Below are 26689 nucleotides of genomic sequence, written 5' to 3' on the forward strand. Positions count from 1 at the left end.
TTATCACTTGCATATGTTGTTTACATATCTCAACTGATTCGATATGCAAAGAGCTTGTTCTGCGTATGGTCAGTTTATAAATCGAAGAAAGCTACTGACAAACAAGTTGATGGTACAGGGGTTTCAACAGAGACGTCTCGATTGAAGTCTGGCGCATTTCGCAAATTCTATGGTCGCTATAACGATCTAGTTCGTCAATACAACCTATCATTGGGTCAAATGCTGTCTGACGTATTTCATACCGATTGTTAAGCCGTTCTCGGTAAACTGATTTCGACTGCAGATAACTCCGTTTACCTGATCAGGATGTAGGGCTCACGGCAGGTGTGACCAGTCAACAGGGGATGCTTACTCCTCCTAGGCACCTGATCCCACCTTTGATGTGTCCAGGGGTCCGTGTTTGCCCAACTATCTATTTTGTATTGCTTATAGGAGTTATGAGATTGATCACTTTTCGTTATCTTCACCTTGCATGGCCAAGGTCACAAGGACAAATATCTTAATACCAGTAGAAAGATCTTGTCACAAGAAATGCTCATGTGATATATCAAAGCTCGAGCACTTACTGTTCAACACGGGGCCTCGGTTTTTGCGGTCTCATCCGAAGGATCACCCCATTTAGTCGCCTTCTGCGACAAGCAAGGGGTAATGAGGACCTATTCTAACCCGGATCCCCACGGGATTTGAAAATACGATGAATGAAACAGACGCGGGTTGAAAAATCTATTAGTTTCTACCACTGACGAGGCAAACAAGTGCGTGGAAGCTTTGGAGAAGATTCATGTAGTATTAAATGTTTACCAGTGGCGGATCTAAAATTTGTCAAACGGGGACCTAATAGGCTGGGGACTCCAGGGTTCTGAGGCTTTTTAGGTTACTTTTATGGGTTAATCTAGTTATTCCTTATACATACAGTGTACAATAAATAACATTAACAAATAATCGATTTGTTTTACTTTATACACTAGTATGTAATATGTCAAATATTCTCGAGAGGGACGTTAAACAATATTTAATTAATCAATCAATGTATGTATTATGTCAAATCTTAAACTTTTGCTGTACTACCATTTTTCCCCTTGATCACAAAAAGGGAGAGGGGGTCCGTCTTGCCGCTGTTTACATTGCTGTACAGGTTATACCAATTCTGTTAGTGTATGAGCACATATTCCAGGGAACTTGTCGTAAGAGGACCTTAATGGGACGGTCCTTCGAATGAGACCGCAAAAACCGAGACCCCGTGTCACAGCAGGTGTGGCACAATAAAGATTCCCCCTGCTGTAATCACCGAGCATAGACCTAAACAGTGCAGTCCTTCACCGGCAGTGATGAAGGTTCCATATTGAGTGAAAAATTCTCAATCAATTTCGCATTCTTTATGGTAATTCTAAGATTCATCGCTGAGGATCCGGGTTAGAATAGGTCCTCAGTACCCCTTGCTTGTCGTAGAAGGCGACTAAATGGGGCGGTCCTTCGGATGAGACCGCCAAAACTGAGGCCCCGTGTCACAACAGGTGTGGCACGATAAAAGATCCCTCTCTGCTCAAAGGCCATAAGCGCCGAGCATAGGCCGAAATTTTGCAGCCCTTTACCGGCAGTGGCGACGTCTCCATATGAGTGAAATATTCTCGAGAGGGACGTAAAACAATATTCAATCAATCATCGCTGTTTGTTATCTTTAATTTGTCACTTTACATAGTTTTGATTATTACAAAGAATTTAATTAATACGTAATAGAATGTGTTGATGACATGCTGTGTTAGTAAAGATATTAGTTTCCCCCATTTGAAGAATTCTTGTTTTTAGAAAGGAAAAAAAGTCCACTAAGAAAAGGTGAAGATAACGAACAATGATCAATCTAATAATTCCCAAAAGGAGTACAAAATAGAGAGTTGAGGAAACACAAACCCAGAGGTGGGATGAGGTGCCTAGGAGGAGTAAACATTCCCTGTCGCCCGGTAACACTCGCCGTGATCCCTATATCTTGATCAGCCAAACATAGTAATCGGTAGTCAAAATTAATGTGTAAAGAATGGTGTAACAATAGGTATCAAACACGCCAGGTAGTATTTTAACCCAATGAATTCTAAAATCTATATATTGGTTGCCAAGTTATATTTCTGCAATCTATTATGTATGATTAACATCCACAATTTTAAACAAAATGATTTGAACGCATGATAGATTTGGTAACTTAAAACTTTCGTTTGAGAGCTAAAATTGCGACATTTCCTTTTATATGTCGATCGTGTATCAGGAAGAGTTGTCGAAACCATCCTTTAAAATCAAACTATGGAACCCGAGTAGATAGCTGAATGTACATCATACGATATGTATCTTTCATCAGTGTAACTCCAATTTGATTATATTAAAATAATTTGTCGCTTACAAAGGACCTTCATTGCTACGAGATTAAAAATCGTATTTGAAACTCAATAACTTTTTTGCGTAGCGAGTACTAAACATTGACAGTATCCAGCGTCATATCAAATTGGTTATGCATCGATCTTTGTGTTTCATTTTAATTGAAAAGCAAATGGAGATGCTTGATTACAGTTATACCGGGGAGTTAAATGAAACATTTTCCGAGAGCATTGTTCCTCCAATACTCCAAGGCTCTTTTGGAATTCTGGGAAACTTTCTTGCACTTTTCTTACTTTTTCATCATTCCAACGTCCATAGATGGGGAACATTTTATAAATATGTATTCGCTCTGGCCGTAACTGATGTCAATGGATTATTGTTGCACTACCCCGTGGCGATAGCTAGATATGCATCTGACTTTGAATTCGAGTTTCCGAAAAAATTTTGCTGTTTTGACGTATTCTTGTTTTCATTTTCTTTTCTATCATCTGCCATGATAGTATGTGCTATGTCGTGTGACAGGCTATTCGCAGTTAAATATCCCTTCATTTACAGATCTGGAAACCATAAAACTAAACGAATCTTATTTACGATTTGGATATTTTCAGCACTGGTTGCTTCTTTTCCATTACTCGGTTTTGGGTCTGTCCAGATGTACTATCCCGGAACTTGGTGTTTTATCAATTTTGCAAGCCTACGTCGTTTGGATAGAATCAACACGTACGTTTACTCAAGTCTGTGTTTATTAATTCTGTTAATTACTGCAATAACGAACACCGCTGTTATACACTCGATTTGTCAACATGACAGAACAGATATCATTTCATCAAATGAGTTTGAGAGAAGGAAGAGGAAGAATGATGAAACTTACATAGTAACGTTGATGCTGTCCATTGTAATTCTATCCAGCGTATGCTGGATTCCATTATTGGTAGGTACATGTATTTATAAAACATATAGCGATGGACATTTGTTTGCTAAAAGTTAAAGCATACACCACTACCCATGTGTATTATATGGTCACACGCAAAGTACGCGTGCATGAAGTTCAAATACTTACATTCTTTGATGTTTCAAGCTATCAAGATATTTTGCCCAAAAATAAAAAAAAAGGGAACATTACCAGGATTCTATGAAAGATTATCAAGTCAAAATGATTACTCTTAATGAAAATCTCTTAAATGAAGGGAGAACAGAAATATATTTACTCCGGTATCATTTAAACCTCAAGATCTATACAAAGTATAGTTCGACTCGAGCACAAGCTAAGAAGTCTTAGATATTAAAGACATTTTAAAATGCCAGTCACGTTGGGATATTTTTTTCCAGATTGTTTAAAGGTACACATGTTCCAATGTTTATGTTAGATTTAATAAAGATGTCAATTTTACGGTATTCCCTAAATAAAAAATCGAAACAAAAAATTATATCAAATATGCATACAAATACTACCGTTGAAGAGATTATATTCCCTAAATAAAAAATCGAAACAAAAAACTATATCAAATATGCATACAAATACTACCGTTGAAGAGATACATGTATAAATGAAAATAGTTTCAAAAGAAAATCTGTCTTTTACACTTTCTTTCCAAAACAAGCCGAATGCTGACCACGCACTGTTTCATTATATGTAGCATACCACGTGCTATTTCCCAGCAATTCTGTACGTATCTAACTACCTACTCTTTAGTGTTTTACACATGGTCTAGCATAATGAATGGAGTCTGACATATCCTTATTCCTATATTTACAATCGATGAACCTAATGTCAAAACTTCCCGAAGTCATTGTTTTCTTTCCGATCACGTGTGAATATCGAAGTAGGCGCACTCAATGTATTGTAAAAATATGGCCAATCGAAGAATTTGTCGAGAATAAACTACACATTTCGACATATTCCTTTCATTAGGAATGAAATCAAATAGTTTACGTTGCAAAGTTAAGATAACGAACAGTGATCAATCCCCCTAATTCCTATATAGAATGCAAATCAAGAGTAGGACAAACACGGACCCCTGTGTCAATATATACTGAAATGGGTGCCTAAGTCCTACTGGCCATATTCAAGTTAATATCTTAGAATGCTTTAAGTTACGAGCTCCAGACGTGAGAGGCGTGTGTCTTTCGGGTATTACACTTTCAATGGGACGAGTTTAGGTTTTTTGAAAAAAATATTTTTCATTTTTTATGTTAAATATTGATAATATAACTCATTTAATGTTGACAACCAAAATTGGAATCTTCTGAATTCGAATACAAGGATAAGAGCAGTATTTTAGCCTTAACTCTGCTATGTAAACAAAGACTTATGTTTACAAACAAACCAGTGAAATTTGAAGCATCTTAATTTTGTACATTCATCAATTCAACTTTCAAATGACACATTTGCTGTCATCTCGCCCAAACAAAACTATATTTTAGCTACGTTTGATTTCAAGTAAAAAGATAAGCACAGTTTGAATTGAAACAATGTCATTTATTAACTAAATGACATTACAACTAATGCAGTATAATACGTTTTGTAAGGAGAGTTCCAAAACACTCCATGAGAGAGACAACTTAATGCATTTTGTAAAACATTACAAACTATACACGCTCAGAAAAAAACCCATTTGACTAGTTCAATGATTAATGCAAAATCAAAGGTGGGAATCACTAAAGCATGACACATTTTACCTAAAGTATACTTGAAATGTGATATATATAGTAAATGTGGATCGATATCCAATTATTTTGAAAATTTCGTTAACAATAACACATCTTAATCTGAGTCGTTAAAACAGGTAGTGACAGGGGTACCTGTAAAATGCGAAACGAAATCTACCGAAACGAAACGAAACCCACCAAAACGAAACGAAACCTAACGAAACGAAACAGATTGTATAATCGAACTCTTTTAATTATAATAATTAAAAATGGTATCTTAGGCCCCTGTTAAAGTTTACACATAAATAAAATTCGCCTCCCCTTTGAAGTAGGCTTTCGGCTTGACTGATACCAAGTTTTAAAAGTTGGAAGGGGGGGGGGGGTAAGCACAAAGTACATAAATACCATGTGCAATTAGCTTCGGATCCATAAATTTCAGAACGGAAGGTTACAGTCTCACAGGTCAGAGGTCTGGGGAAACACACTAAACGAGGGATGGGGTCGTCGGCGTTGGATCCGCTTTTGGACATAAATACATGTTTCAGTATTTTTTGCTCTAAAGACAAATATATGTATACATGTGGATATTGTATATTTGTATGTAGTATATCAAACGGTGGGTTCTGAATATGTCCTCCCGTTCTCTTTGTGATTTATGCTTAAAATTCCCTTGTTCATAAGCCTTTTCAGTTTACAAAATGCCGACCTTCTCCTAATATTATTGCATTAAAAAAATCCGTTTTCTGTCCCGTTTTCAATTCCCCGTCTTAGCAACACCCCAAATGTATTATAGAGTTTTTCCATTATTGAAAGTACTCGCACCTCAGCAGTTAGAGATAAAATCAGAGGTAAAGAGTTCCTGCTTTCAATTTTCTCAGACACCAGCTTCTCCAAACAATGTATCTATGCCCAAAGGCGGATCCAACGTCGGCGATCCCACCCCTCGTATAGTGTGTTTCCCCAGATCTCTGAGACTGTAACCCTCGGTTCTGAAATTTATGGATCCGAAACTAATTGTACATGGCATTTAATCAACTACGGATATGTACGTTGTGCCCCCCCCCCCCTTTCCAGCTTTTAAAACTTTGTAACAGTCAAGCCGAAAGCCTACATCAAAGGGGAGGCGAATTTTATTTATATGTGGTAACTTTCACAGGGGCCTAAGATACAATTTTTAATTATTATAATTAAAAGAGTTCGGTAATACAATCTGTTAGGTTTCGGTGGGTTTCGTTTCGTTTCGGTAGATTTCGTTTCGCACTTTACAGGTACCCGTAGTGACAGTTGAAAGTCACGGGTCCTCGGAGATGACCTTAAAAAACGGATGCCCCGTGTCACAGTAGGTGTGGCACGCTAAATGGCCGTAAGCGCCGAGCATAGGCCTAAATTTGAAGCCCTTCATCGGTCTTGGTGACGTCTCCATATGAGTGAAAAATTCTCGAGTGAGACGTTAAGCAAGATACAATCCATCAATCAATCAAAACAAATAATAGACTCTCTGCGATGATATTCTGTCATGATATTACATGTAAGACTAAATTTTGATGATTTAAATTGAAAAACAAAAAATGGGGGGGGGGGGGGGGGGGGTCGTGAATCAGTCCACGTACGGAGTTTGTGTGTCATGGTAAGCATTGACACGATAAGGAACGCTCACTGCTACTGTCTTAGGAGACGGACTAGTAAGTTGTTAGACTTGTTCCCAATCCTTTTGATATATTCAATAAAATGTTCAAAACATACGATCTTGAGCACCATACATACATTGTAGGCCACATATGAATGTGGCACTTCATATCTACTGCGGGCGATATCCCAATCTGAGTGAAAATTCTTAAACCAACAAACAAGGATTGGAAGCTTTCTTTGTAATTTATTTCACGGTATTTTTATTTTACTGTAAATTCTTCTACTCCCCCGCCAAATAAAAAAAACGGGGGAAAATAACACTGCAGAGACAGACTTGACCTCTTCGTGTTACAAAACTGGTTGAAACCGATATTGAGTAGGCATACGCAGCGGTCGTAAATTTCAAAAGATGAAAGTATTATTTTAAAGAAAATGTAAATACGTGTATGAGCATTGTATATGCCGTATTAAACAGTAGTTTTTCGATGTTGATACAGTGTGTATCTATTTTATGTTTTCCTCCCTAAACATCTCTATGAGTCTACTCTGCTATGATGTTTGTTAAGTTTTACTAAATATGCACGAAGTCAGATTGTGTTGAAATTAGCACTTATTACAAATGCCAAACAAAATCACGATATTTAAAATATAAATGCCACACTTGTTGGTATTCAAGTAACATTTACAATATACTTTGTTAAGTAATAAGATCGGACAATTTTAACAAAGAGAAAACGGTGATTTTGTCATTCATATTTATGAGGAACTGACTTTATGATAGATGTGCGGGGGGGGGGGGGGGGGCATTAGGAGGAAGATTTCCTTTACATGTAGTCGTTTTAAATATGATTTGATATTAAAGTAATTCCACCCTCCTGTGATGTCATAAGATTTTGCAAAATCAATGATTTATTTAGATTCATGCATGATAGGAACATAAATTGTGTTGGGAGTATTTTCCGATACTTATTGTAAAAACTCTTGTTAAAAATAAACTGTTTCAAAAGTCTATGTTATGGATGAATAACCAATGATACGTTACCAAATATTGAATCCAAGGTCATTAACTCTGTTTCTATTGATTTGGGCCTCCGTGACCGAGTGGTTAGAGCATCGCGCTCAAAATCACACGGCCTCTCACCTCTGGTGGGCGTGGGTTCGAATCCCGCTCGCGCCAGTAAGCAAGAAAGTTTTCCAGTTTACTTTCGGAAGATTGGTGGTCTCTTCCCAAGTACATTGTATCTGGGTTCTCTCTTCCACCAATAAAAACTGGGCACCACCAGATAACTTAAAAATTGTTGAGTGTGGCGGAAAACATCAATCATTAATCAAGATATCCTTTATTTTGTTTTTACATACAATTTGTATATTTTTGTGAAGATATAGTTCCATGAAATTGTTATGAATGCTACTATATCGTCATAACCAGTTTTTATGAAATTTTGATAATACTGTTCAAGGAAAATAGCAATTTTCTGACGGTGATATATGATTCTGTTTATGTACGTCTCTCATTTTAAAAAGTGTGATGACCTATGTATTTTATTTGATAATTTGTTAGTTTTAACTCTAATGAATGGAAATAAATACACTTTTCAAACTTGTATCAGATAAAACTGCGAGTGTGGAGTCACCTTAACATGAAATTGAACCCGCCCCCCCTCACACGTTCTTCGCTCATAATGATTCTCCCTACCCCATTCCTCGTTTGACGTGTTCCGCCAAAAGCGTCGCCATAATTATTCAGCCCGTGATGTTAAATATTCATAAATATTTCGGGGGCGTTGATTATCCGACTCGGAAAATAAATAGGGAACAAGATTACTACACGTAGCTATGTCCACCACCGCCACAAGTTGAAGCACAAAAGTCCCAAAGCTCCTGTAAAATTTTTCGAATCAAAATGATGGCGCCATATGATCAACTATATATAATGACTAACAATCCTACAAAATTTGAACAAAATCCGTACAGCGGTCTCAGAGGAGTTGCATCCACAGTGTTCCTATAGTGTAGCATGTACAAGTTCAACAAAGTCCCATAACTCTTTGTAATATTTGTCAAATTAAAATGGAGGCGCAATGTGATCAAGTATCCTACAAGATTTGAATAAAATCCGTTGAGCAGTTTTGGAGGAGTTGTATCCACAAAATGTTTCTATAGTGTAGCATGTACAAATTCAACAAAGTCCCATAACTCCTGTACAATTTGACGAATCAAAATGGCGGTGCAATATGATCAACTACATATATATGGTGACCAACAATCCTACAAAATTTGAACAAAATCCTTTGGGCGGTTTCAGAGGGGTTGCGTCTACAAAATCAAGTGGGACGGACACCGGTATTTCTATGTCCTCTGCGTTGCGGTGGGGGACAATAACGTTTTTATCCAATCGAGTTTAATTGTATAAATTATATACATAGCTTGGTGAAAAACATATATAATTTTATTCCTATGTCAGAATATAAGTAGTCATTGAGTAATTACTTACAGTTTAGCCCACCATAGAATACCTGTAATTGTTCAACTTCACAAACATCACTTAAAATATTTAAGTTAATTATTCATGTTTATGTGAAGTCAATATCGTATACATTTTGTTTTAAATAACCCAGCAGGTCAATCATATTATTATGTTGTTTTCTCAATTTCTCGCTATCTGCAATATTTATAACTTTAATTGCCCCGATTATGAATGCCTCATATGTTTAATATACTTGTGTACAACAAAAATCTTTGTCAAACTATTGAAATATGTTGTTGAAGGTATATATTGATCTACATGCATGAGTATTCCTGTTTGTTGAGAAATTTGTATAACTTAATCCCTGCACCAGATACTGGTTAATATATGTCTGTAATTGATAAAATCTGTTTGATGAAAGAAAGTAATTTTCCATCACAACATCTCACATCCTTTAACGTCAGGAACATAATTTTATTGTCCCATAAAGTAGAATTAAGAATTGAACACATGGAATGAAGATTATGAATTATTTTCTCAGTGTTAATAATATAACTGCGATAGTATGCAAATTTGTTTATAAAATAAATTGAAGATCAAAGTATTTCAAATAAATTGAAGATCAAAGTATTTCAAACAGATTTTGAGCAAATTGTGCTCTTTCAGAATCATGCTTTGGTCAAATGACGTGTTTACATGCGGTATGCGGCAGTAAATTCCGCGCGGACCTGTAACGAAACCGAGCAGGATGGTTTTGTGTGCCCGAACGATCTTTCAAAAATTATCTTGCCCACTAATATTTTTGTCGCAATATGCAATCCTCTTCTCCTTTTGCCTGATCAGTGGCGTCATCACATACATATGACTGAAATGATGAAATTTGTAGACATGGATGAACGATTGATTGATTGTATCTTGCTTAACGTCTCTCACGAGAATTTTTCACTCATATGGAGACGTCATCAATACCGGTGAATATCCATACTCGGCACTTACGGCCTTTGAGCAGTGTGGGTTCTTTAGCGTGCCACACTGGACATCCGTTGTTAAGGTCATCTCCGAGGACCCGTGACATTCACGCCTGATGCCGAGAGTTTGGCGATAGATCTGCCACTATCCGTTTTAACGACTTAGGTCTGTCGCGGCCGGGATTAGAACCCCAGCCTTCCGCATGCGGGGCGAACGCTCTAACCTCTAGGCCAGAACCGGCCGTCAGTTTTATTATGGTTTAATGAAGGGCATCATACAGGCGCATGCTGACGTTAGGTCTTAAAATAAGGGGAAACACGTTCTGTTGATTGTAGTAAACTGTAAAGACTGATTATCACTTGCATGTTGTACTTCGATCAAACTCAGAAAATAAAATCGTTCTCTGTAACTGGAGGAGAAAGAGAGTGATGGGGCATTCTGGCTGCTGTTTCTTAGTAATGCAGCAGCACGTAAGACATTCATGGAATGAAATTGTCCCCGAGGGTATCTACAGCCCAGTAGCTAAGTACTTCGTTACTAGCTTGAAAATACGGATGTATATTTAATTGCTCTGATAAAATTTAGAAATTCATTTCAAAATTAAGGATTATTTCCCTCATGCATAGCTCTTATCCTTACACGAATTTGACTCCAATTTTTGGCACTCTGTTTTTCCCTAAAATAGCTCTTAGGGTCTAAAAGTTTACTGTTATTTCGGATTTCAAAAATTTCGGTTGAGCATCACTGAAGAGACATTATTTGTCGAAATGCGCATCTGGTGCATCAAAATTGGTACCGTATAAGTTTTACATTGCCCTATGTGCAGAACAATTCTTCTCTATTAAGAAGACAATTAAGTCACCCTCGTACTATAGTTCGACTGCATCTTCAGAAAATGAAACTGTGCAAGACAACTCATTTTTTATATACTCGTGGGGAAGGGGGTCTACATTTTGAAAAGCATATAGTCAGTTTGATATCTGGAAATGTTTCTGGACGCATTTTCTGCTACAGTTTAAATTGAATTGAAACTTGACAGGGAATGTCTACGTGTGCGAGGCACTTTCGGGGTTTTATCTGAGGGTATTTTTTGTTTATGGCTGTGTCGCATCTTCTGTTACCTTTTAAACTGGATCGGCAAGAAATTTGACAGACATTTTTGGGATGGCCTGGGAAGAACAGGCATACAGATGGCATTTGGGAAGACATATAAAAAGTGAAGATAACGAACAGTGATCAATTTCATTATTTATATAAATACAATATTGAAAGTAACCCTGGTAACAGCAGATGCCTAGGAGTAAGCATCCTTGTTGACCGTCATACCTGCTGTGAACCCTCTACCTTGTTGACTGGTCACACCTGCTGTGAAACCTCTATCTTGTTGACCGGTCACACCTGCTATGAACCCTCTATCTTGTTGACTGGTCACACCTGCTGTGAACCCTCTATCTTGTTGACCGGTCACACCTGCTGTGAACCCTCTATCTTGTTGACTGGTCACACCTGCTGTGAACCCTCTATCTTGTTGACCGGTCACACCTGCTATGAACCCTCTATCTTGTTGACTGCTCATACCTGCTATGAACCCTCTATCTTGTTGACCGGTCATACCTGCTGTGAACCCTCTATCTTGTTGACTGGTTACACCTGCTGTGAGCCCTCTATCTTGTTGACCGGTCATACCTGCTGTGAACCCTCTATCTTGTTGACTGGTCACACCTGCTGTGAACCCTCTATCTTGTTGACCAGTCCTACCTGCTGTGAACCCTCTATCTTGTTGACTGGTCACACCTGCTGTGAACCCTCTATCTTGTTGACTGGTCACACCTGCTGTGAACCCTCTATCTTGTTGACCGGTCATACCTGCTATGAACCCTGCTGTGAACCCTCTATCTTGTTGACCGGTCACACCTGCTGTGAACCCTCTATCTTGTTGATCGGTCCTACCTGCTATGAACCCTCTATCTTGTTGACCGGTCATACCTGCTATGAACCCTCTATCTTGTTGACCAGTCATACCTGCTATGAACCCTCTATCTTGTTGACTGGTCACACCTGCTGTGAACCCTCTTATCTTGTTGAACGGTCACACCTGCAGTGAGGCCTCTACTATGTTGACTTGGTTTGAAATACGTCAGATATCATGCTACTTAATGACACGTTGATAATAGCGACTATATGATTTGCAAAATGTTGATGTTAAACAAGACTGTTGAATCCCCTTATTAGTCCCCTACCGACAAAGTCGAGGGGACTTTAGGTTTGCGCTCCGTCCGTCAGTACAGTTTTCCGCACCTTTTTTCTCTGTTCTTGCAGATATTCATTTTATATTTGGTATGTAGCTTTGCCATAACAAGTTACAGATCAAGTTCGAATTTCGTCTTGGTCCGTTGATTTTTCACTTAGTTATGGCCCTTGGACTTCAAAAAAATAACACGAATTATCAGTTTTGCAGACTTTTTTTGGTTGTAGTTTCAGATATTCATTTTATATTTGGTACATTGCTTTGCCATAACAACTTATAGATCAAGTTTGAATTTGGTCCCGGTCCGTTGATTGTTTACTTAGTTATGGCCCTTGGACTTAAAAAATAGCACGAATTATCAGTTTTGCGGACTTTTTTTGGTTGTGCTTGCAGATATTCATTTGATATTTGGTACATTTCTTTGCCATAACAAGTTACAGATCATGTTCGAATTTCATCTCGGTGCGTAGATTTTCCATTAAGTTATGACCCTTGGACTTAGAAAAATAGCATGAATTATCAGTTTTCCGGACTTTTTTTTTTTGGTTGTGTTTGCAGATATTCATTCGATATTTGGTACATTGCTTTGCCATAACAAGTTACAGATCAAGTTCGAATTTCATCTCGATGCGTAGATTTTCCATTAAGTCATGGCCCTTGGACTTAGAAAAATAGCATGAATTGTTAGTTTACATCCAAGTTTCTTATCTCTGTAGATAAGAGTACTACACTCATTAAAAGTTCTAGCATAGTAATACAACAATATAGCTAAATTATCCATCATCATCTACATGTCACAGTTTATTGACTTGGTTAAAGACCTAAACCTAATTATGAATTTGTCTTTTTTCCTGGTCTAGTCTCTACTCGAATAGTAGTTGATTTCCAACCATTCCTATCCTGGTTCCCCAATTTTCCCTTTTACAATAACTTACATAATGAACTTCGAATATTGTTGTGGTACAGTAATTTTTGCAATTGGTAGGGGACTATGTATTGCCATGCAATACTCTCAGAATTCTTGTTTTTGGTAGAGGTTCACATGCTCTTCATAACAATACATATATTAATATTTCTACACAGAAATGAAAAAGACAATTTTCAAGATTAATTATATTTTTTGTTATTTGCACATTTGGGCACCACCATAAAACCTGAAATGGCCGAGGGTAGTGAAAACCGAGGCCCTTTGTCACAGCAGGTGTGGCACGATAAAGATCCCTCCCTGCTCAAAGGCAGTAAGTGCTGAGAATAGGTCTACATTTTGCAGTCCTTGGGAGTAGTGATAATTTTTCACTAGTTCTCAGGTGACGGATAAGGCCTGTGGAGCTCTTGTTTAACTGACTTCAGCACTTCAATCCTTGATGGACGAGAACTTTTGGCAGTTTACTAGTATTTCTAATCTAAATACTAGATTCATATTATTTAGATTGATTGATTGTTTTGCTGTTTTCCGCCACACTCAACAATTCTTCAGTTGTCTGGTGGCACCCAGTTTTTATTGGTGGAAGAGAGAACCCAGATACAATGTACCTGGGAAGAGACCACCGACCTTTTGAAAGTAAACTGGGAAACTTTTTCACTTACCGGCACGAGCAGGATTCAAACAGGTGAGAGGCCGTGTGATTTTGAGCGCGATGCTCTAACCACTCGGCCCCCCATTTAAATTGATAATGAGATAACCTTTTAATTACATTCAAACATAAATTCTCTGTTAGCCTTTTATTATGAAATGTCTGTTAATTCCCCTCACTAGGATCATTAACTTCACCTTCAGTTTGATACAGTTTTTTCCTGCTGTATATCTTCAGTTTTGATACTAATCCACAGGGTACCGGTTCATGTACGAACTAATGTCGTTCTTGGCATACTGATTTTGACTACGGATAACTCTGTTTACCTGATCAGGCTATAGGGCTCGCGGCGGGTGTGACCGGTCAACAGGGAATGCTTACTCCTCCTAGGCACCTGATCCCACCTCCGGTGTGTACAGGATTCTGTGTTTGCCCAACTCTCTATTTTGTATTGCTTACAGGAGTTATGAGATTGATCACTGTTCGTTATCTTCACTTTTCACATATTGATCCTAAGTAAGACAAACCTATACACACCGGACTCGTTCGCATTAAAATTTGATGTGATACATATATGTATAGTTTACCAAGTGTAGAACTGAAATGAAATTCAAGTTCTAATATATCTAGTTAGATTAAAAGCAACTTCGATTTAAAAAGGCTTTGTTAGGGGAAAATTGTTGATTTTTAAAAATCTATTTCAATGGGGGGGGGGGGGGGGGGGGGGGGGGGGGGGGGGGGGGGGAGTTTACAAACATCTTATTCAATTTGTTGGAAAGGCTCATAAAATATTTTCTTAAGATGACAGTTAGAATAAAGTACTAAAAGTTGAAATGGGTTAAATTAAAATTCAAGTCTTTTTCAGTGTTATATTTATTTAGTGAAACAACATACTGTCACAATTGGGGGAGGGTTGGTCAGAAAATTATTTTTACAAACATCTTATTCAATTTGTTGGAAAGGCTCATAAAATATTTTCTTAAGATGACAGTTAGAATAAAGTACTAAAAGTTGAAATGGGTTAAATTAAAATTCAAGTCTTTTTCAGTGTTATATTTATTTAGTGAAACAACATACTGTCACAATTGGGGGAGGGTTGGTCAGAAAATTATTTTAAAAAGCGGGGTAAAGGAGGCGATACCCACAGGCGCTAGCTTAATTTTTTTTCACATTAAGTTATAATGGTTGTTGGTTAGTTGTATAATGTTTAACGGCCCGTTCGAGAATTATTAACTCATATGGGGACGTCACCATTGCCGGTAAAGGGCTGCAAAAATTGGACCTATACTCGGGCCTTACTGCTTTTCAAATTGAATATTTTGTTGGGTATTTTATGTTCATTATAACTATGCGCACAGTTCAGCATTAAAGAATATATCTTTATGTTACTATCAGTATTCCATAATATCAGCCGTATAAGATACAGTAGGGGAAGAAAAGTTTTTGGGGGGGAAATGCTGTTACGTGTCCAACACAAGAGAAGCAACTCGTACGAAAAACCATCTTGACAGCTGGTCTACTAGAATAAAGAAACAATGACTTACCTCAGTATTTAGTTAGGTGACCCTTCATTCGGATGACTTGCTTGATTCTCCGGGGAACAGAATTATAAAGGTTTCTGACATAATTTAAGTTAATGTCCTGCCATATCCTGAACGTGTGTTGAAAAAGTTCGTCGGCGGAATTTATATTATGCATCTGTGATTTAAGTTTTCTTTTAATACAGTATATAACCAAACAATTTCAATAATATTTAAGTCCGGAGACTGTTCAGGCCAGCTCATGTTTTTTATTCGATTTCTGGCAATGAATCCCTGTGTCAAACGAGATCGATGTACTGGGGCATTATCGTCTTGGAAAAGGTAACTTCCGTTTGGAAAATGACGCACAATAACTGGCCAAAGGTTTGTATCCAATATATCAATGTATTTTGCTGAATTTATATTCCCTTCAACTCGACATAATGTTCCAACTCCGTTGAAACACAAGCATCCCCAAACCATAATGCTTAACTTTCGACCATTTTGTTGCGGTACTAGATCGGGTCTCTAACTCTCCCCGGCTTTCTTCCACACATAAACACGGTTGTTTTCACCCACACATATCTGAGATTCGTCACTAAAATCACTTTAGACCACTGATTTTGTACATCCCACCACCTCTTCTCTCTACACCATGACAAGCTTTTCTTCCTGTTGACATTTTTCACCACAACTTTCTTCTTATACACACCTCTGTAGAAGCCATTTTCTCTTAAGTCGACGTTTGATAGTCTTCTGAGACACTGATGCTGGTCTGTTTTCATTAAATTGTGCTGTAATGTCTCTTAGTGGAGCCCGCCGATCTTTGTTTACGATTCTCTGGAGCCTCCGATATTCCCGATCGTCAATGGAACGAGGTCGGGCCGATCTTGATATATTTTCTACCGGTCCAGTGTTTTGAAATTTACGGACAACTCGATATACCGAAGCCAAAGATCTGTTGACACTGTTAGCAATCGCTGGTATTTTTTCTCCGTTCGAATGTATCTCTATAATAACTTGCTTCAAGGGTTGTAAAATTTCTTGACGCTTCGTCTCCATTTTGTTACCGAGATATTATGTTAACAAAACTATGAGCAGATGATAAAACATACGTAATGTCACACGTGACACACTCTGATCTATTTATATTTCAAGGGAATTTCCGTAACTCGAACCCTAAACAGAAATAAACGGATTTTAGTACGCGCGGATCTATGACATGTTACCGCCATTTTTTCTAAACACCAAATTCCCTGACCCTGAGACCATTAATTTCTCCATATAATAATGCATTAGCACTACCAGGGCCCATGTGATGGATTTTTATTACTTATATCTACCTCTAGTATCAGGGCCCGTGTGATGGATTTTTATTACGTATATCTACCTCTAGTATCAGGGCCCATTGTGATGGATTTTTAGGTCACCTGAGTTTAACTCAGGTGACCTATTGCAATTGGTTTTCGTCCGTCGTGCGTTAACAATTGAACATTTTAATTTTCTTCTTAATAACTACCAGTCCAATTCTTTTCAAATTTGGTATGAAGCATCATTGCGACAAGGGGGACATACATTGTAAATTTCAGGACTCCAGCACCCTAGGGGCGGGGCAAAAACTTCCCAAAATTGACCAATTTTCAGAAATCTTCTCAAGAACCACACGCATGTAGGAAAAACTAAATGCATAGTGATGTAGAGCAGGAAGGCCTTTACCAAAATTGTAAATTTCATGATCCTCGGGGTAGGGGTTCTGACCCCAGGGCGGGGCCAAACTTAGTATATAGTGTTGATGTGTAAAACACTTACTAAATAACATCTTCTTTAGTGCTATTTATACTAAATTAAAACTAAATGGATATTTAGAAAGAACAGGTAGCCCTTTACCAAAATTGTAAATTTGGTGATCCCAGTGGTAGGGGTTTCGGCATTAGGGTGGGACCAAAATGGTCAGTTATCGATAAAATGTGTGAACAATAAACATTTTTAACTTCTTGATAACCATCATTCCAATTCTACCTCTAGTATCAGGGCCCGTGTGATATATTTTTTTATTACGTATATCTACCTCTAATATCAGGGCTCGTGTGATGGATTTTTATTACGTATATCTACGTCTAGTACCAGGGCCCTTGTGATGGATTTTTATTTTGCTCCTTATTTCTTCCTACTTCGTTTGGTTTTCTGTAGAGTCAGAAAGAAATGATGCATTTTCAGTGCATGATACAGAGCCCCACTCTTGCAACAGAACCCGTGACCTAGAGGCCATGATTTTTACACTTTTAACAAAAGTCGCCCTGCTCTTCATGATTATGCACACATTGCCCGTGGGATGTAAAGGCAATATTATACTTAGCACTCCTCTAAACATTATTCTATAAACGTTGAAGATGTTAAAGGGCGTTTTCATTGTTAATTTGATGCCTCGACAAACTGATTTCAACGGTATAAATTTTCATCTGTTTACAGGTTCGAATGCTGATAAATGCTAGCGCAAGTGACCCGAATAATGGACCAGAGGAACTTCAAGCCGTACGACTAACCATCAGCAATGCCATTATAGACCCGTGGATCTACATCATTCTTCAGAAAAAAAATCTAGTCAAAATTTCACGCTTGATTCGTAGAATTCGCAATAGGAAACAATTTCCCGCGATAATTATTACTGAAGAATCCAAATATGTGAGAGCTGGAACAAACCTAACTGGAGGTAATTCATCGATGAACACCAACACAATTTCTACACGGGTCTAAGCCGTTCTAAATGCCTATGGATCTTTCATTCATCCACAAGTTTTAATCAGAAGTTAATGACTCTTTAGTCTATCGTTCATACATGAGATTACGTTGTTGATCAATAGTAGTGAAGAGCGTAACTATGGCCCATTCAATTTAGATAATCTTTTCGTGAACTCTGTAGTGTCTGGAATTATTCCGAATACTTATTTTTAGGTCACCTGATTGTGACTTTTAGTTATTCGTCATTATCTGCCATGCAACTTTTTTTTAGAAAGATCGTCAAATTTAGTATGGAACATCATCAGGGTATCAGAAACTAAACTTGTGAATTTCAAGTTCACTGCATTCCTGCAAGGACCCAAAATGCGAGATCAAAACACCTTACTAAACTAGGAAACTGACAAAGTCAGCAAGGGCCACGCTGTGGACTATCAAAGGAAACTGACATCTGTATTGAGACAATCATGTATAGGTCTGGTATTTGTGTTAGAATTATTGATATTGAAAGATACAACGTGCGTGTAACCCGCATATATTTCAAACAATGTACGCGAAAGCGCAGTGGTTTAATTAAGTAGCTCACTACACTAAATATTATACTCTGTATGACACCACGTCACAAGATGGCGATTTAAATGTTTTGTGAAATAATTGTATCGATCGATTTGTTTGTCTATCATCGTATCTCAGTGGTTAAAAGCATTGGACTGGAAAGAGAGAGAGAAAAAAAGCATTGGACTGGTGAACCGCAGATCTCGAGTTCAAATCCCCCTGAGTCTTTTATTCATATGTGTTGAAATAATTTTGTTGAAAATCATGTTTTTATCCAAATTTGTATATATTTTGCCTTTTTGACATATATACTTATTGTATATCATCATATCTTTTATAATTAAATCAATCCGTACTGATTTGAGAAACTATTTCTGGGTGTAGTGAGCCATCTTAAATGTCATGCGGCAAAACCACCAAAATCATTTTCCTGGTATTGGGTATTTGTTTGAATCCAGTAGTGGCATGGAGGGGTGATGTGTAGTGCTTCTCATCCAATGACATACCACTTTCATAACTTAGTTTCAGGATGTAAATTCAGAATACTGATCTCTCCCCCCCCCCTTCTAAATGCTTTTAAAATCACTAAATTTTTAATGCATGTTGTTTTCTTGTTTCTCATTCAAAAGTTTTGTATAGAGTTAGATCAATGTGTTTAAAATTTTCGCACATTTTTAGGTCACCTGAGTAAACCCATGTGTCTTATTGTAATTGGTTGTCGTACGTTAACAATTGAATATTTTTAACTTCTTCATAACTACTATTCCAATTCATTTTGGTTTGAAGCATCCTTGCGACAAGGGGGACAAAAATGATAAAATCCAGGACTCCTGGGGCCTTAGGGACGGGGCAAAAATTGCCCCAAAATGACCAATTTTCAAAAATCTTCTCTAGAACCGCACATGTGTAAGACAAAATGAATGCATATAGTGATGTAGAGCAGGAAGGCTTTTACCAAAATTGTAAATTTCATTATCCCCGGGTTAGGGGTTTTGACCCCAGGGCGGGGCCAAACTTAGTATATAGTGTTGATGTGTAAAACATCTTCTTTAGTGCTATTTATACTAAATTAAAACTAAATGGATATTTAGAAAGAACAGGTAGTCCTTTACCAAAATTGTAAATTTGGAGATCCAGTGGTAGGGGTTTTGGCATTAGGGTGGGACCAAAATGGTCAATTATTAAATGTGTGAAGAGTAGAATTTTTTAACTTCTTTCTGATAACTACTATTCCAATTTTTTTCAAATTTTGTATGAAGTATCTTTGGGACAAGGGGGACATAAATTGTAAATTGCAGGATTCCTGCACCCCTGGGGCCTTAGGGATGAGGGGAAATTGACCAATTTTAAAAGTCTTCTTCTCGAGAACCGCACATGTTCAAGAAAAACTAAATGCATAATGATGTAGAACAGGAAGGCTTCTTACCAAAATTCTAAATTTCATGATCCCCGGGGTATGGGATTTAACCCCAGGGTGGGGCCAAACTTGGTATATAGTATTTACGTGTAAGTTTGCTGATACTGTAAAAACTTTAAATGTATACTTAGGAATAGCAGAAAAGGATGTACAATAAATTATGAATTTCACAACCCAGGGTTTTAATAAATAATACCATATTTATATAGCACCCTTTTCATGCACTATGTACGCTCAAAGGTGCTTTACAATGCATATATACCTTACAACAGAATGTTATACACATAATACATAGAAAATAAATAAAACATTAAAAAGCAATGATAAAAAAGGCGTTCTCACATGTAAACAGTCCGTAGCTGTACCTATCCTGATTGTACATATCAAACATGAAAACACAAGATACCATAAAATTGCTGGATAAGGATAAACATCAGTTTCAGGGCGTATTAAAATAATAATGAAATACCACACGCACACACAGCACATAATGTCTCAGTTATAATATATTAAAACAGAATTTTATAATTATTTTTTTTATATATAAAACATCACAAAATGGTACTTGAAAACTAAAACGCACAGTCAAAACAGAAAAAATAATCTTAAAGGTCATATGAAACGATTTCTAACAGTGGTATTTTTCTTTATAAACATAAATATTGGTATGAATGAAAGTTAAATTGCATATAATAAACAATTATTGTCTTTGCATTGATCAGAAATAAAGTTGTAATCTTGTACATAGAATGAATTTGTTACCCGCTTATCGTTCTTGATTTCGTGAGTTTGTGACGTCACAACGACCCATCGATGTAAACAACGCAACAGAAATAGTGTGGATTGTACACCGTTTTGCTCAACGAAATCTTATTAATTTAATGGATAAGGACGAATCTTTGTTTTCCGATGAACTGCCAGATTTTGTGGTACAGCCATATCAGTTTGAACCTGTCAGAAATAATGCACAGCAAGCGAATAACGGGTCTTCGTCCGAGGAGGAGGATCTTGAAGAAGAGCTTACGGATCCAGACCCCTTACCATCAGATACTGACTGGTATTAAGTTTAACGATTGTTTAAAAAAAGATTAAAAGCTCTATGACCTTGTGTACATTTCATTTATCATTAATTGTTACAGAATATGTCTAAAAACTGTAATTGTAAGGGGCGAGATCAAACAATCAATGTCTGATAAAAAACTAAATTCACATAGTTTTCACCCCCCCCCCACCCCCCCTCTAAAACGAAATATGATGAGTGTTGAATCTAACGATTAACGAATAAAAATATACGAGTATAAATAGCACTCCGTATACCTTTTTTACTGTTTAATTACAATGAAAATGTACATTAAAACTCGTGAAAATGTAATATTATTATATGGTTTTTAACAGTCGCTTGCCTTATTTTTCTTTTTCCACTAAAGTGTAATGGATGTCGGATGACAGAAACTTATGGGAGATTTTATCCCTCCTCCCCCTAAATATTTGAATTTAGAATTTTATCCGACATCGATCTTTTGATCTAACCCCTAATCCCATTTTCCTTTTGATACAAATAACCAATGAAGTAATATGCTTAAAAATATTCATATGTAGGTGTAAATGTGGCAACTGTATCACCATGGACACCGCGAGAGAATGCAAGTGTTGTCTGGACATCGCTGACGTTTGTAGTCGAATGAAAGACGACACGTATGGTTGCATCATACAGCATCCTAGCTTTGTAGTGAATTGTCTAAATCATTACGTGTTGGATATATCTTATTATGAATACATCCAAGATAATGGGCCTCTGGGAAATGATGAACCAATTCACGAGTAAGTTTCCCCTTTTTCCGTATAAAAATTAACAATATATTCTGAAAGAATGTGTACATGTAAATAACACAGGTACTGTGAAATATTCAATGTGTAGGATATTTCATTGTCACATTTTCAAGAAATAACAATGTTATTTTTTTAATAGGTTATATCGACATTTAGCATATCGTCGGTTTGCAAGATTTATTTGTCGGCGCTTAGGAAGACACAACCGACGTATATTACCGTGTGTAGTGACAGCTATTAGACAGAAGTTTCCCAGTCAGCAATATTGTGGATTTCGGTACCCCGGAGAATCACGTTAGTGAATACCCCTACATGACTATGTACAAGTACATGTAAATCAATCGGAAGTTTAATAGTTACATTAAATTCATCATGTTTATTCAACCCTTTAATTGAAACGTGTTGTGTGTCTTTGAATTGTAACATTCTTTGGTGGTTTGGGGGTACTCTGTGCAATTGGAGGAGGGATTTGCACACCATGTTCCATAACATTCCTTGCTTTCGAGTAGCTGTCGTTGAGCATTCTTAACTCCACTACGGCGTCCATAAGATCAGCGATATAATCTAGATAATGCAGATGAATTGAGTTACAGTTGTAGTTTGAAGACGAAAACGTTTTTTTTAATTATGTAAATGTTAACATACTCACTGAAGGTTTGATCGACTTTCACTTCGTTTGCTACACCTTCTCCACCTCTTCCTTTTGGATATGAAACAACGTATTGCTTGTCCCCTTCTTTTGTCCTGCTTTGTTGTCTCGCACTATTCTCATTGAAATGCAGTGCTGCAAGGAATAATCTGAAATATATTTTTGTATTATTTCGCAAATTCTATGGTCGTTATAACGATCTAGTTCGTCAATACAACCTCGCATTGGGTCAAATGCTGTCTGACGTGTTTCATACCGATTGTTAAGCCGTTCTTGGCACACTGATTTTGACTGCGGATAACTCCGTTTACCTGATCAGGATATGGGGCTCACGGCGGGTGTGACCGGTCAACAGGGGATGCTTACTCCTCCTAGGCACCTGATCCCACCTCTGGTGTGTCCAGGGTCCGTGTTTGCCCAGCTATCTATTTTGTATTGCTTGTGGGAGTTATGAGATTGATCACTGTTCGTTATCTTCACCTTGCATGCTAGTCATACACGAGAATCAGATCAGATTTATTTCTTGTACTTGAATCTAAGAAATCCAATTATGTGTTTCAGTTTTATTCGTTTGGCTTACTTACCGAGCCTGCATTTGTGTGAAAAAGAAATGCACAGCTTTTGGTGCAAAAGAACACACGACTTTATGGAACGACTCTAGACTGGAGGTCTGACCAATATGACACAGTTTTGGGATGTCGTTGATCAACAGTTTTCCTTTCACGACTTACTCTAATTCTACATGTGCCTTTGAGCCTATTAAATACATGTAAAATATATATGACTTTATGGGAAATGTTTAACATTAGTATGTGCATAATTTAAAGAACTTTTAATTAATGTTTAGTTCGTGCATCAATTTTTACAGAATTGCAACCATGCTGGTTTGATTAAATATTTCGTTTAAATGATTTGAATACCCTGTTGTATCCAGTACCGATCATCAAGAGGTTCGTGTAAGCATCTTGGATAAAGGTCTCCGTGTCCCTCGTGAACATTGGTGACGTGGTTCAGTATGGAGAGCCATTTCTGGGATACAAGATTTCCATTACCGTTGCTAGATGCAACACACCAGTACAAATGGTTGCTGATCGAATGAGACCATTCACCCACCGCATTGCACAAGCGTTTTTTGGATATAGCCTCTAACCTCCTATAAACACCTTAGTAATAAAAAAAAATCAGTTTTAGTTTGATTAATTAATGACTGAATTAAATGAATTAATTTTGATTTTAACCTGTCATCCCAATTGTTAGGCCGTTCTTTACACAGGTTTTGACTACGGATAACTACGTTTATCTGATCGAGATATAAGGCTCAAGGCGGTCATGGCCGGTTGACTGGGGATGTTTACTCCTCCTAGGCACCTGGTCCCACCCATGGTTCCAGCGATCCGTGTTTGTCAATTTTTTAATTTCGTATTCCTTATAGGAGTTAAGAGATTATGAGAACCGTTCGTTATTTTAACCTTTTCATGGGGTTTATTCATTAATATAATGTTATCGAAAGTTTATTGATACATTGAATCGATTGAATACCTTTAGCAACATGCCATACATCAAACATATGTGTGGCTGATCTCTTTTCATGTAGCTTTTTACTTGACTGTGTCGATCAGTCACAAGATGTGAAATATCTATGCCCTCAGTCTCCATTTCTAACAAACATCTCTTCAGTCCCTCAAGTTCCATATGATATGAACTTTGTACTTCATTGCTCTTTAGAAATACAGGTATAAATATATACTAGCATATTTTCCGTAATGTTACCGAATACACAAATATTGCGCAATAAAGAAAATAAAATTGACTTCAGTATTATGGAAACGCTTAATTTTCCTTTTTTCATTTTAAAATTCTGTCTGTAATTTCGTAAATTAATTCAGTAATTTTGAATGAGTAATATTTGTTTGCTGTTTAATCTCAATATATGTACATACTTAATTTGGTATTGAAATCATTACCTGGACCAACTGGACATCGAGTACCTTTGATGTTTCCAGGTTCATAAGGGAGTATGAACCAAACTTTGCCGTATGACCTGGCGAACAGCATCTTGCATCACCCCCTAACTGGAAGCCCTCTGTCTCTTAGGGAATCTAACAGATCTCGTTGGTTTTTCTGCCAAACCTTTAAATAAAATTGATATGAATAATTTATCAGTTAAACGTTATTTCCTTTCTGTGCAGTTTTTTAAAATTATAAATTCTAGTTATGTCGGATTTTTTTTTTAAAAGTTTGTATAAAGTAAGTATTCTCAAATCAATCTGCAAATTTTTTCTTAGCAAAATTATTTGAATATGTATATTCTAACTACCATTTGAACAGCTGGCACTAAGTAGAGTTGTTGTAGGGAACTATATGTCCTGTAATTAAAACACTGGATTCCAGCAAACTTCAATGTATTTAGAGCTTTAACAGGACTTCCTCCACTGAAAAGGATTGCAGCTGCAATAATCAAATTGTCCCAAGGCATCATTCCAGAAAATGGTTGACTGGCCCATTCCCACTGGCAGCTGCATTTATCGCATGTGGATTGTATGTGGACAACTGTGCCTAATACTCTCCATTCAAAGTCATCTTCCTGTTGCTGGTTTCCACAGTACAAGCAATTAGTAGGAAGAAGCTGCTCCAGACTGCTTTTGTACACAATGAACTTGGTGTCACTACTTAAACTACTTATATTCTTGAGTTTCAACTCTTCTTCCTCATCGCCAGCTTCATTCGACAGGCTCCACTCTATGTCCGAGTCGTCCATTTCTGAGTCGGAATCTATTGACATTTCATCTGCCTCTTTTTTATCCGCAGTAGCGCTAGATCTGCTTCGAGCTTCGAAATGATCGCCAACTTGTATTCCAATGTCACGTGTTTTGGTTGGTGCCTGAACCCCGATACTTTGACACTCCTATGGATCAATATTCAATAGATCGAGATCAAATGGCAATGAGATCATTTATCTAATATGAATATCATAAAATTCATCGTATTTTGCTCTCTCTGACTAAAAAAATGTTTTTAATTGAGAGTACTAAAGTTGTTGTAAATGAATTTAAAAAAATCTTACGACAGGCGATTGTGAAATTTGGATGAATGCATGGAATTTAAGAGGTGGGAGATCTAAATCTCTGTTTGTCGTGACAGACGCTGGTCGGAAATCTAAATGATTACAGAATAAAAAAAGTAGTCAAATTATGTTATATACATGTAAATTTATAACATACGAGATTTTTAAAGAAAGGTTGATTGATCGATTGTATCTTGTTTGATGTCCCTCTCGAGATTTTTTCACTCATATCGAGACGTCAGGAAAATTCGAAGACACGAATTATTCTTTTCCCCTCATACCTCTAATCACAAGGAGGTCATCATCGATGGGCTTGGGTTCCATCAGACCAGTTCCCTCATACACGATCGGTGGTTGGGTGTCGTCCGTTGTACTGAAGCACGGATTTCCAAAACCTGCATGTGTTTCTTCGTGTGCCCCAAAAGTCTAAAATTCACAAATCGTTTTTTATTTATTTATTGGGGAGGGGGTGTATATTTTAATAGTATGGTATTTCCGTAAAAAAATTGCTTGTGTTTAATTCTGAAGCAGATATTGTCTTTTACTTTAATAGTACTTTACGTACCTGCGGTCATATGATAGTGATTATTTTTGATAAAAATTGTTTTAACTCTCTCTCTCTCTCTCTCTCTCTCTCTCTCTCTCTCTCTCTCTCTCTCTCTGTATATATTTATGAAAATGTAATTATGTGCAAATTCATTCAAAGTTCATATTCATTGATCAATGGGTAGGCCTATCATTTTGTGATTATCTTTATAGTTTTGTGTAATACATACTTCCAGTGCTCTTCGCTTGAAGTAAGCGGTTGATTTTCTTCGTTGTTTTGTTTCATTCTGATTCATCGGAAAATCAAAAATGGTAGGCACAGCGTCTGGCTTTAAGTCGATCTTTTTGTATCCACATTTTTTGGCAACAGAGGGGTGTACGGAAAACTGGTCATATGTGAAATGTTTTACACACAACCTAGACGTGTTCGTGGCAATAAAACATTTCGTACCCAAATTTGTCTAAATTTTGG

The 26689-nt window shown here is 37.1% G+C and overlaps 1 protein-coding gene and 1 pseudogene across 1 annotated transcript; one reads left to right on the top strand and one right to left on the bottom strand.

Moving 5' to 3' along the window:
* The first annotated feature begins 2446 nt into the window (after positions 1–2446).
* Positions 2447–19170, top strand: LOC125664946 (prostaglandin E2 receptor EP4 subtype-like). The gene is made up of 2 exons (XM_056148533.1): positions 2447–3295; positions 17890–19170. Exons 1-2 carry the CDS (start codon positions 2498–2500, stop codon positions 18172–18174), a joined length of 1083 nt encoding a protein of 360 aa, XP_056004508.1. The 5' UTR covers positions 2447–2497; the 3' UTR covers positions 18175–19170.
* Positions 19171–22346: 3176 nt separating this feature from the next.
* On the bottom strand, positions 22347–24616 carry LOC125653558 (uncharacterized; annotated as a pseudogene).
* Positions 24617–26689: the final 2073 nt, after the last annotated feature.

This window comes from Ostrea edulis, chromosome 1 (assembly GCF_947568905.1).
Source record: "Ostrea edulis chromosome 1, xbOstEdul1.1, whole genome shotgun sequence".
Classification (NCBI taxonomy): Eukaryota; Metazoa; Mollusca; class Bivalvia; order Ostreida; family Ostreidae; genus Ostrea; species Ostrea edulis.

What these genes read in the sequence shown, in the direction of transcription:
- LOC125664946 (XM_056148533.1), top strand. Translation starts at nt 2,498, where the DNA reads ATGCATCGATCTTTGTGTTTCATTTTAATTGAAAAGCAAATGGAGATG. An exon ending in TATGCTGGATTCCATTATTG is followed by an intron (nt 3,296 to 17,889) that starts GTAGGTACATGT and finishes ATCTGTTTACAG; the next exon opens with GTTCGAATGCTGATAAATGC.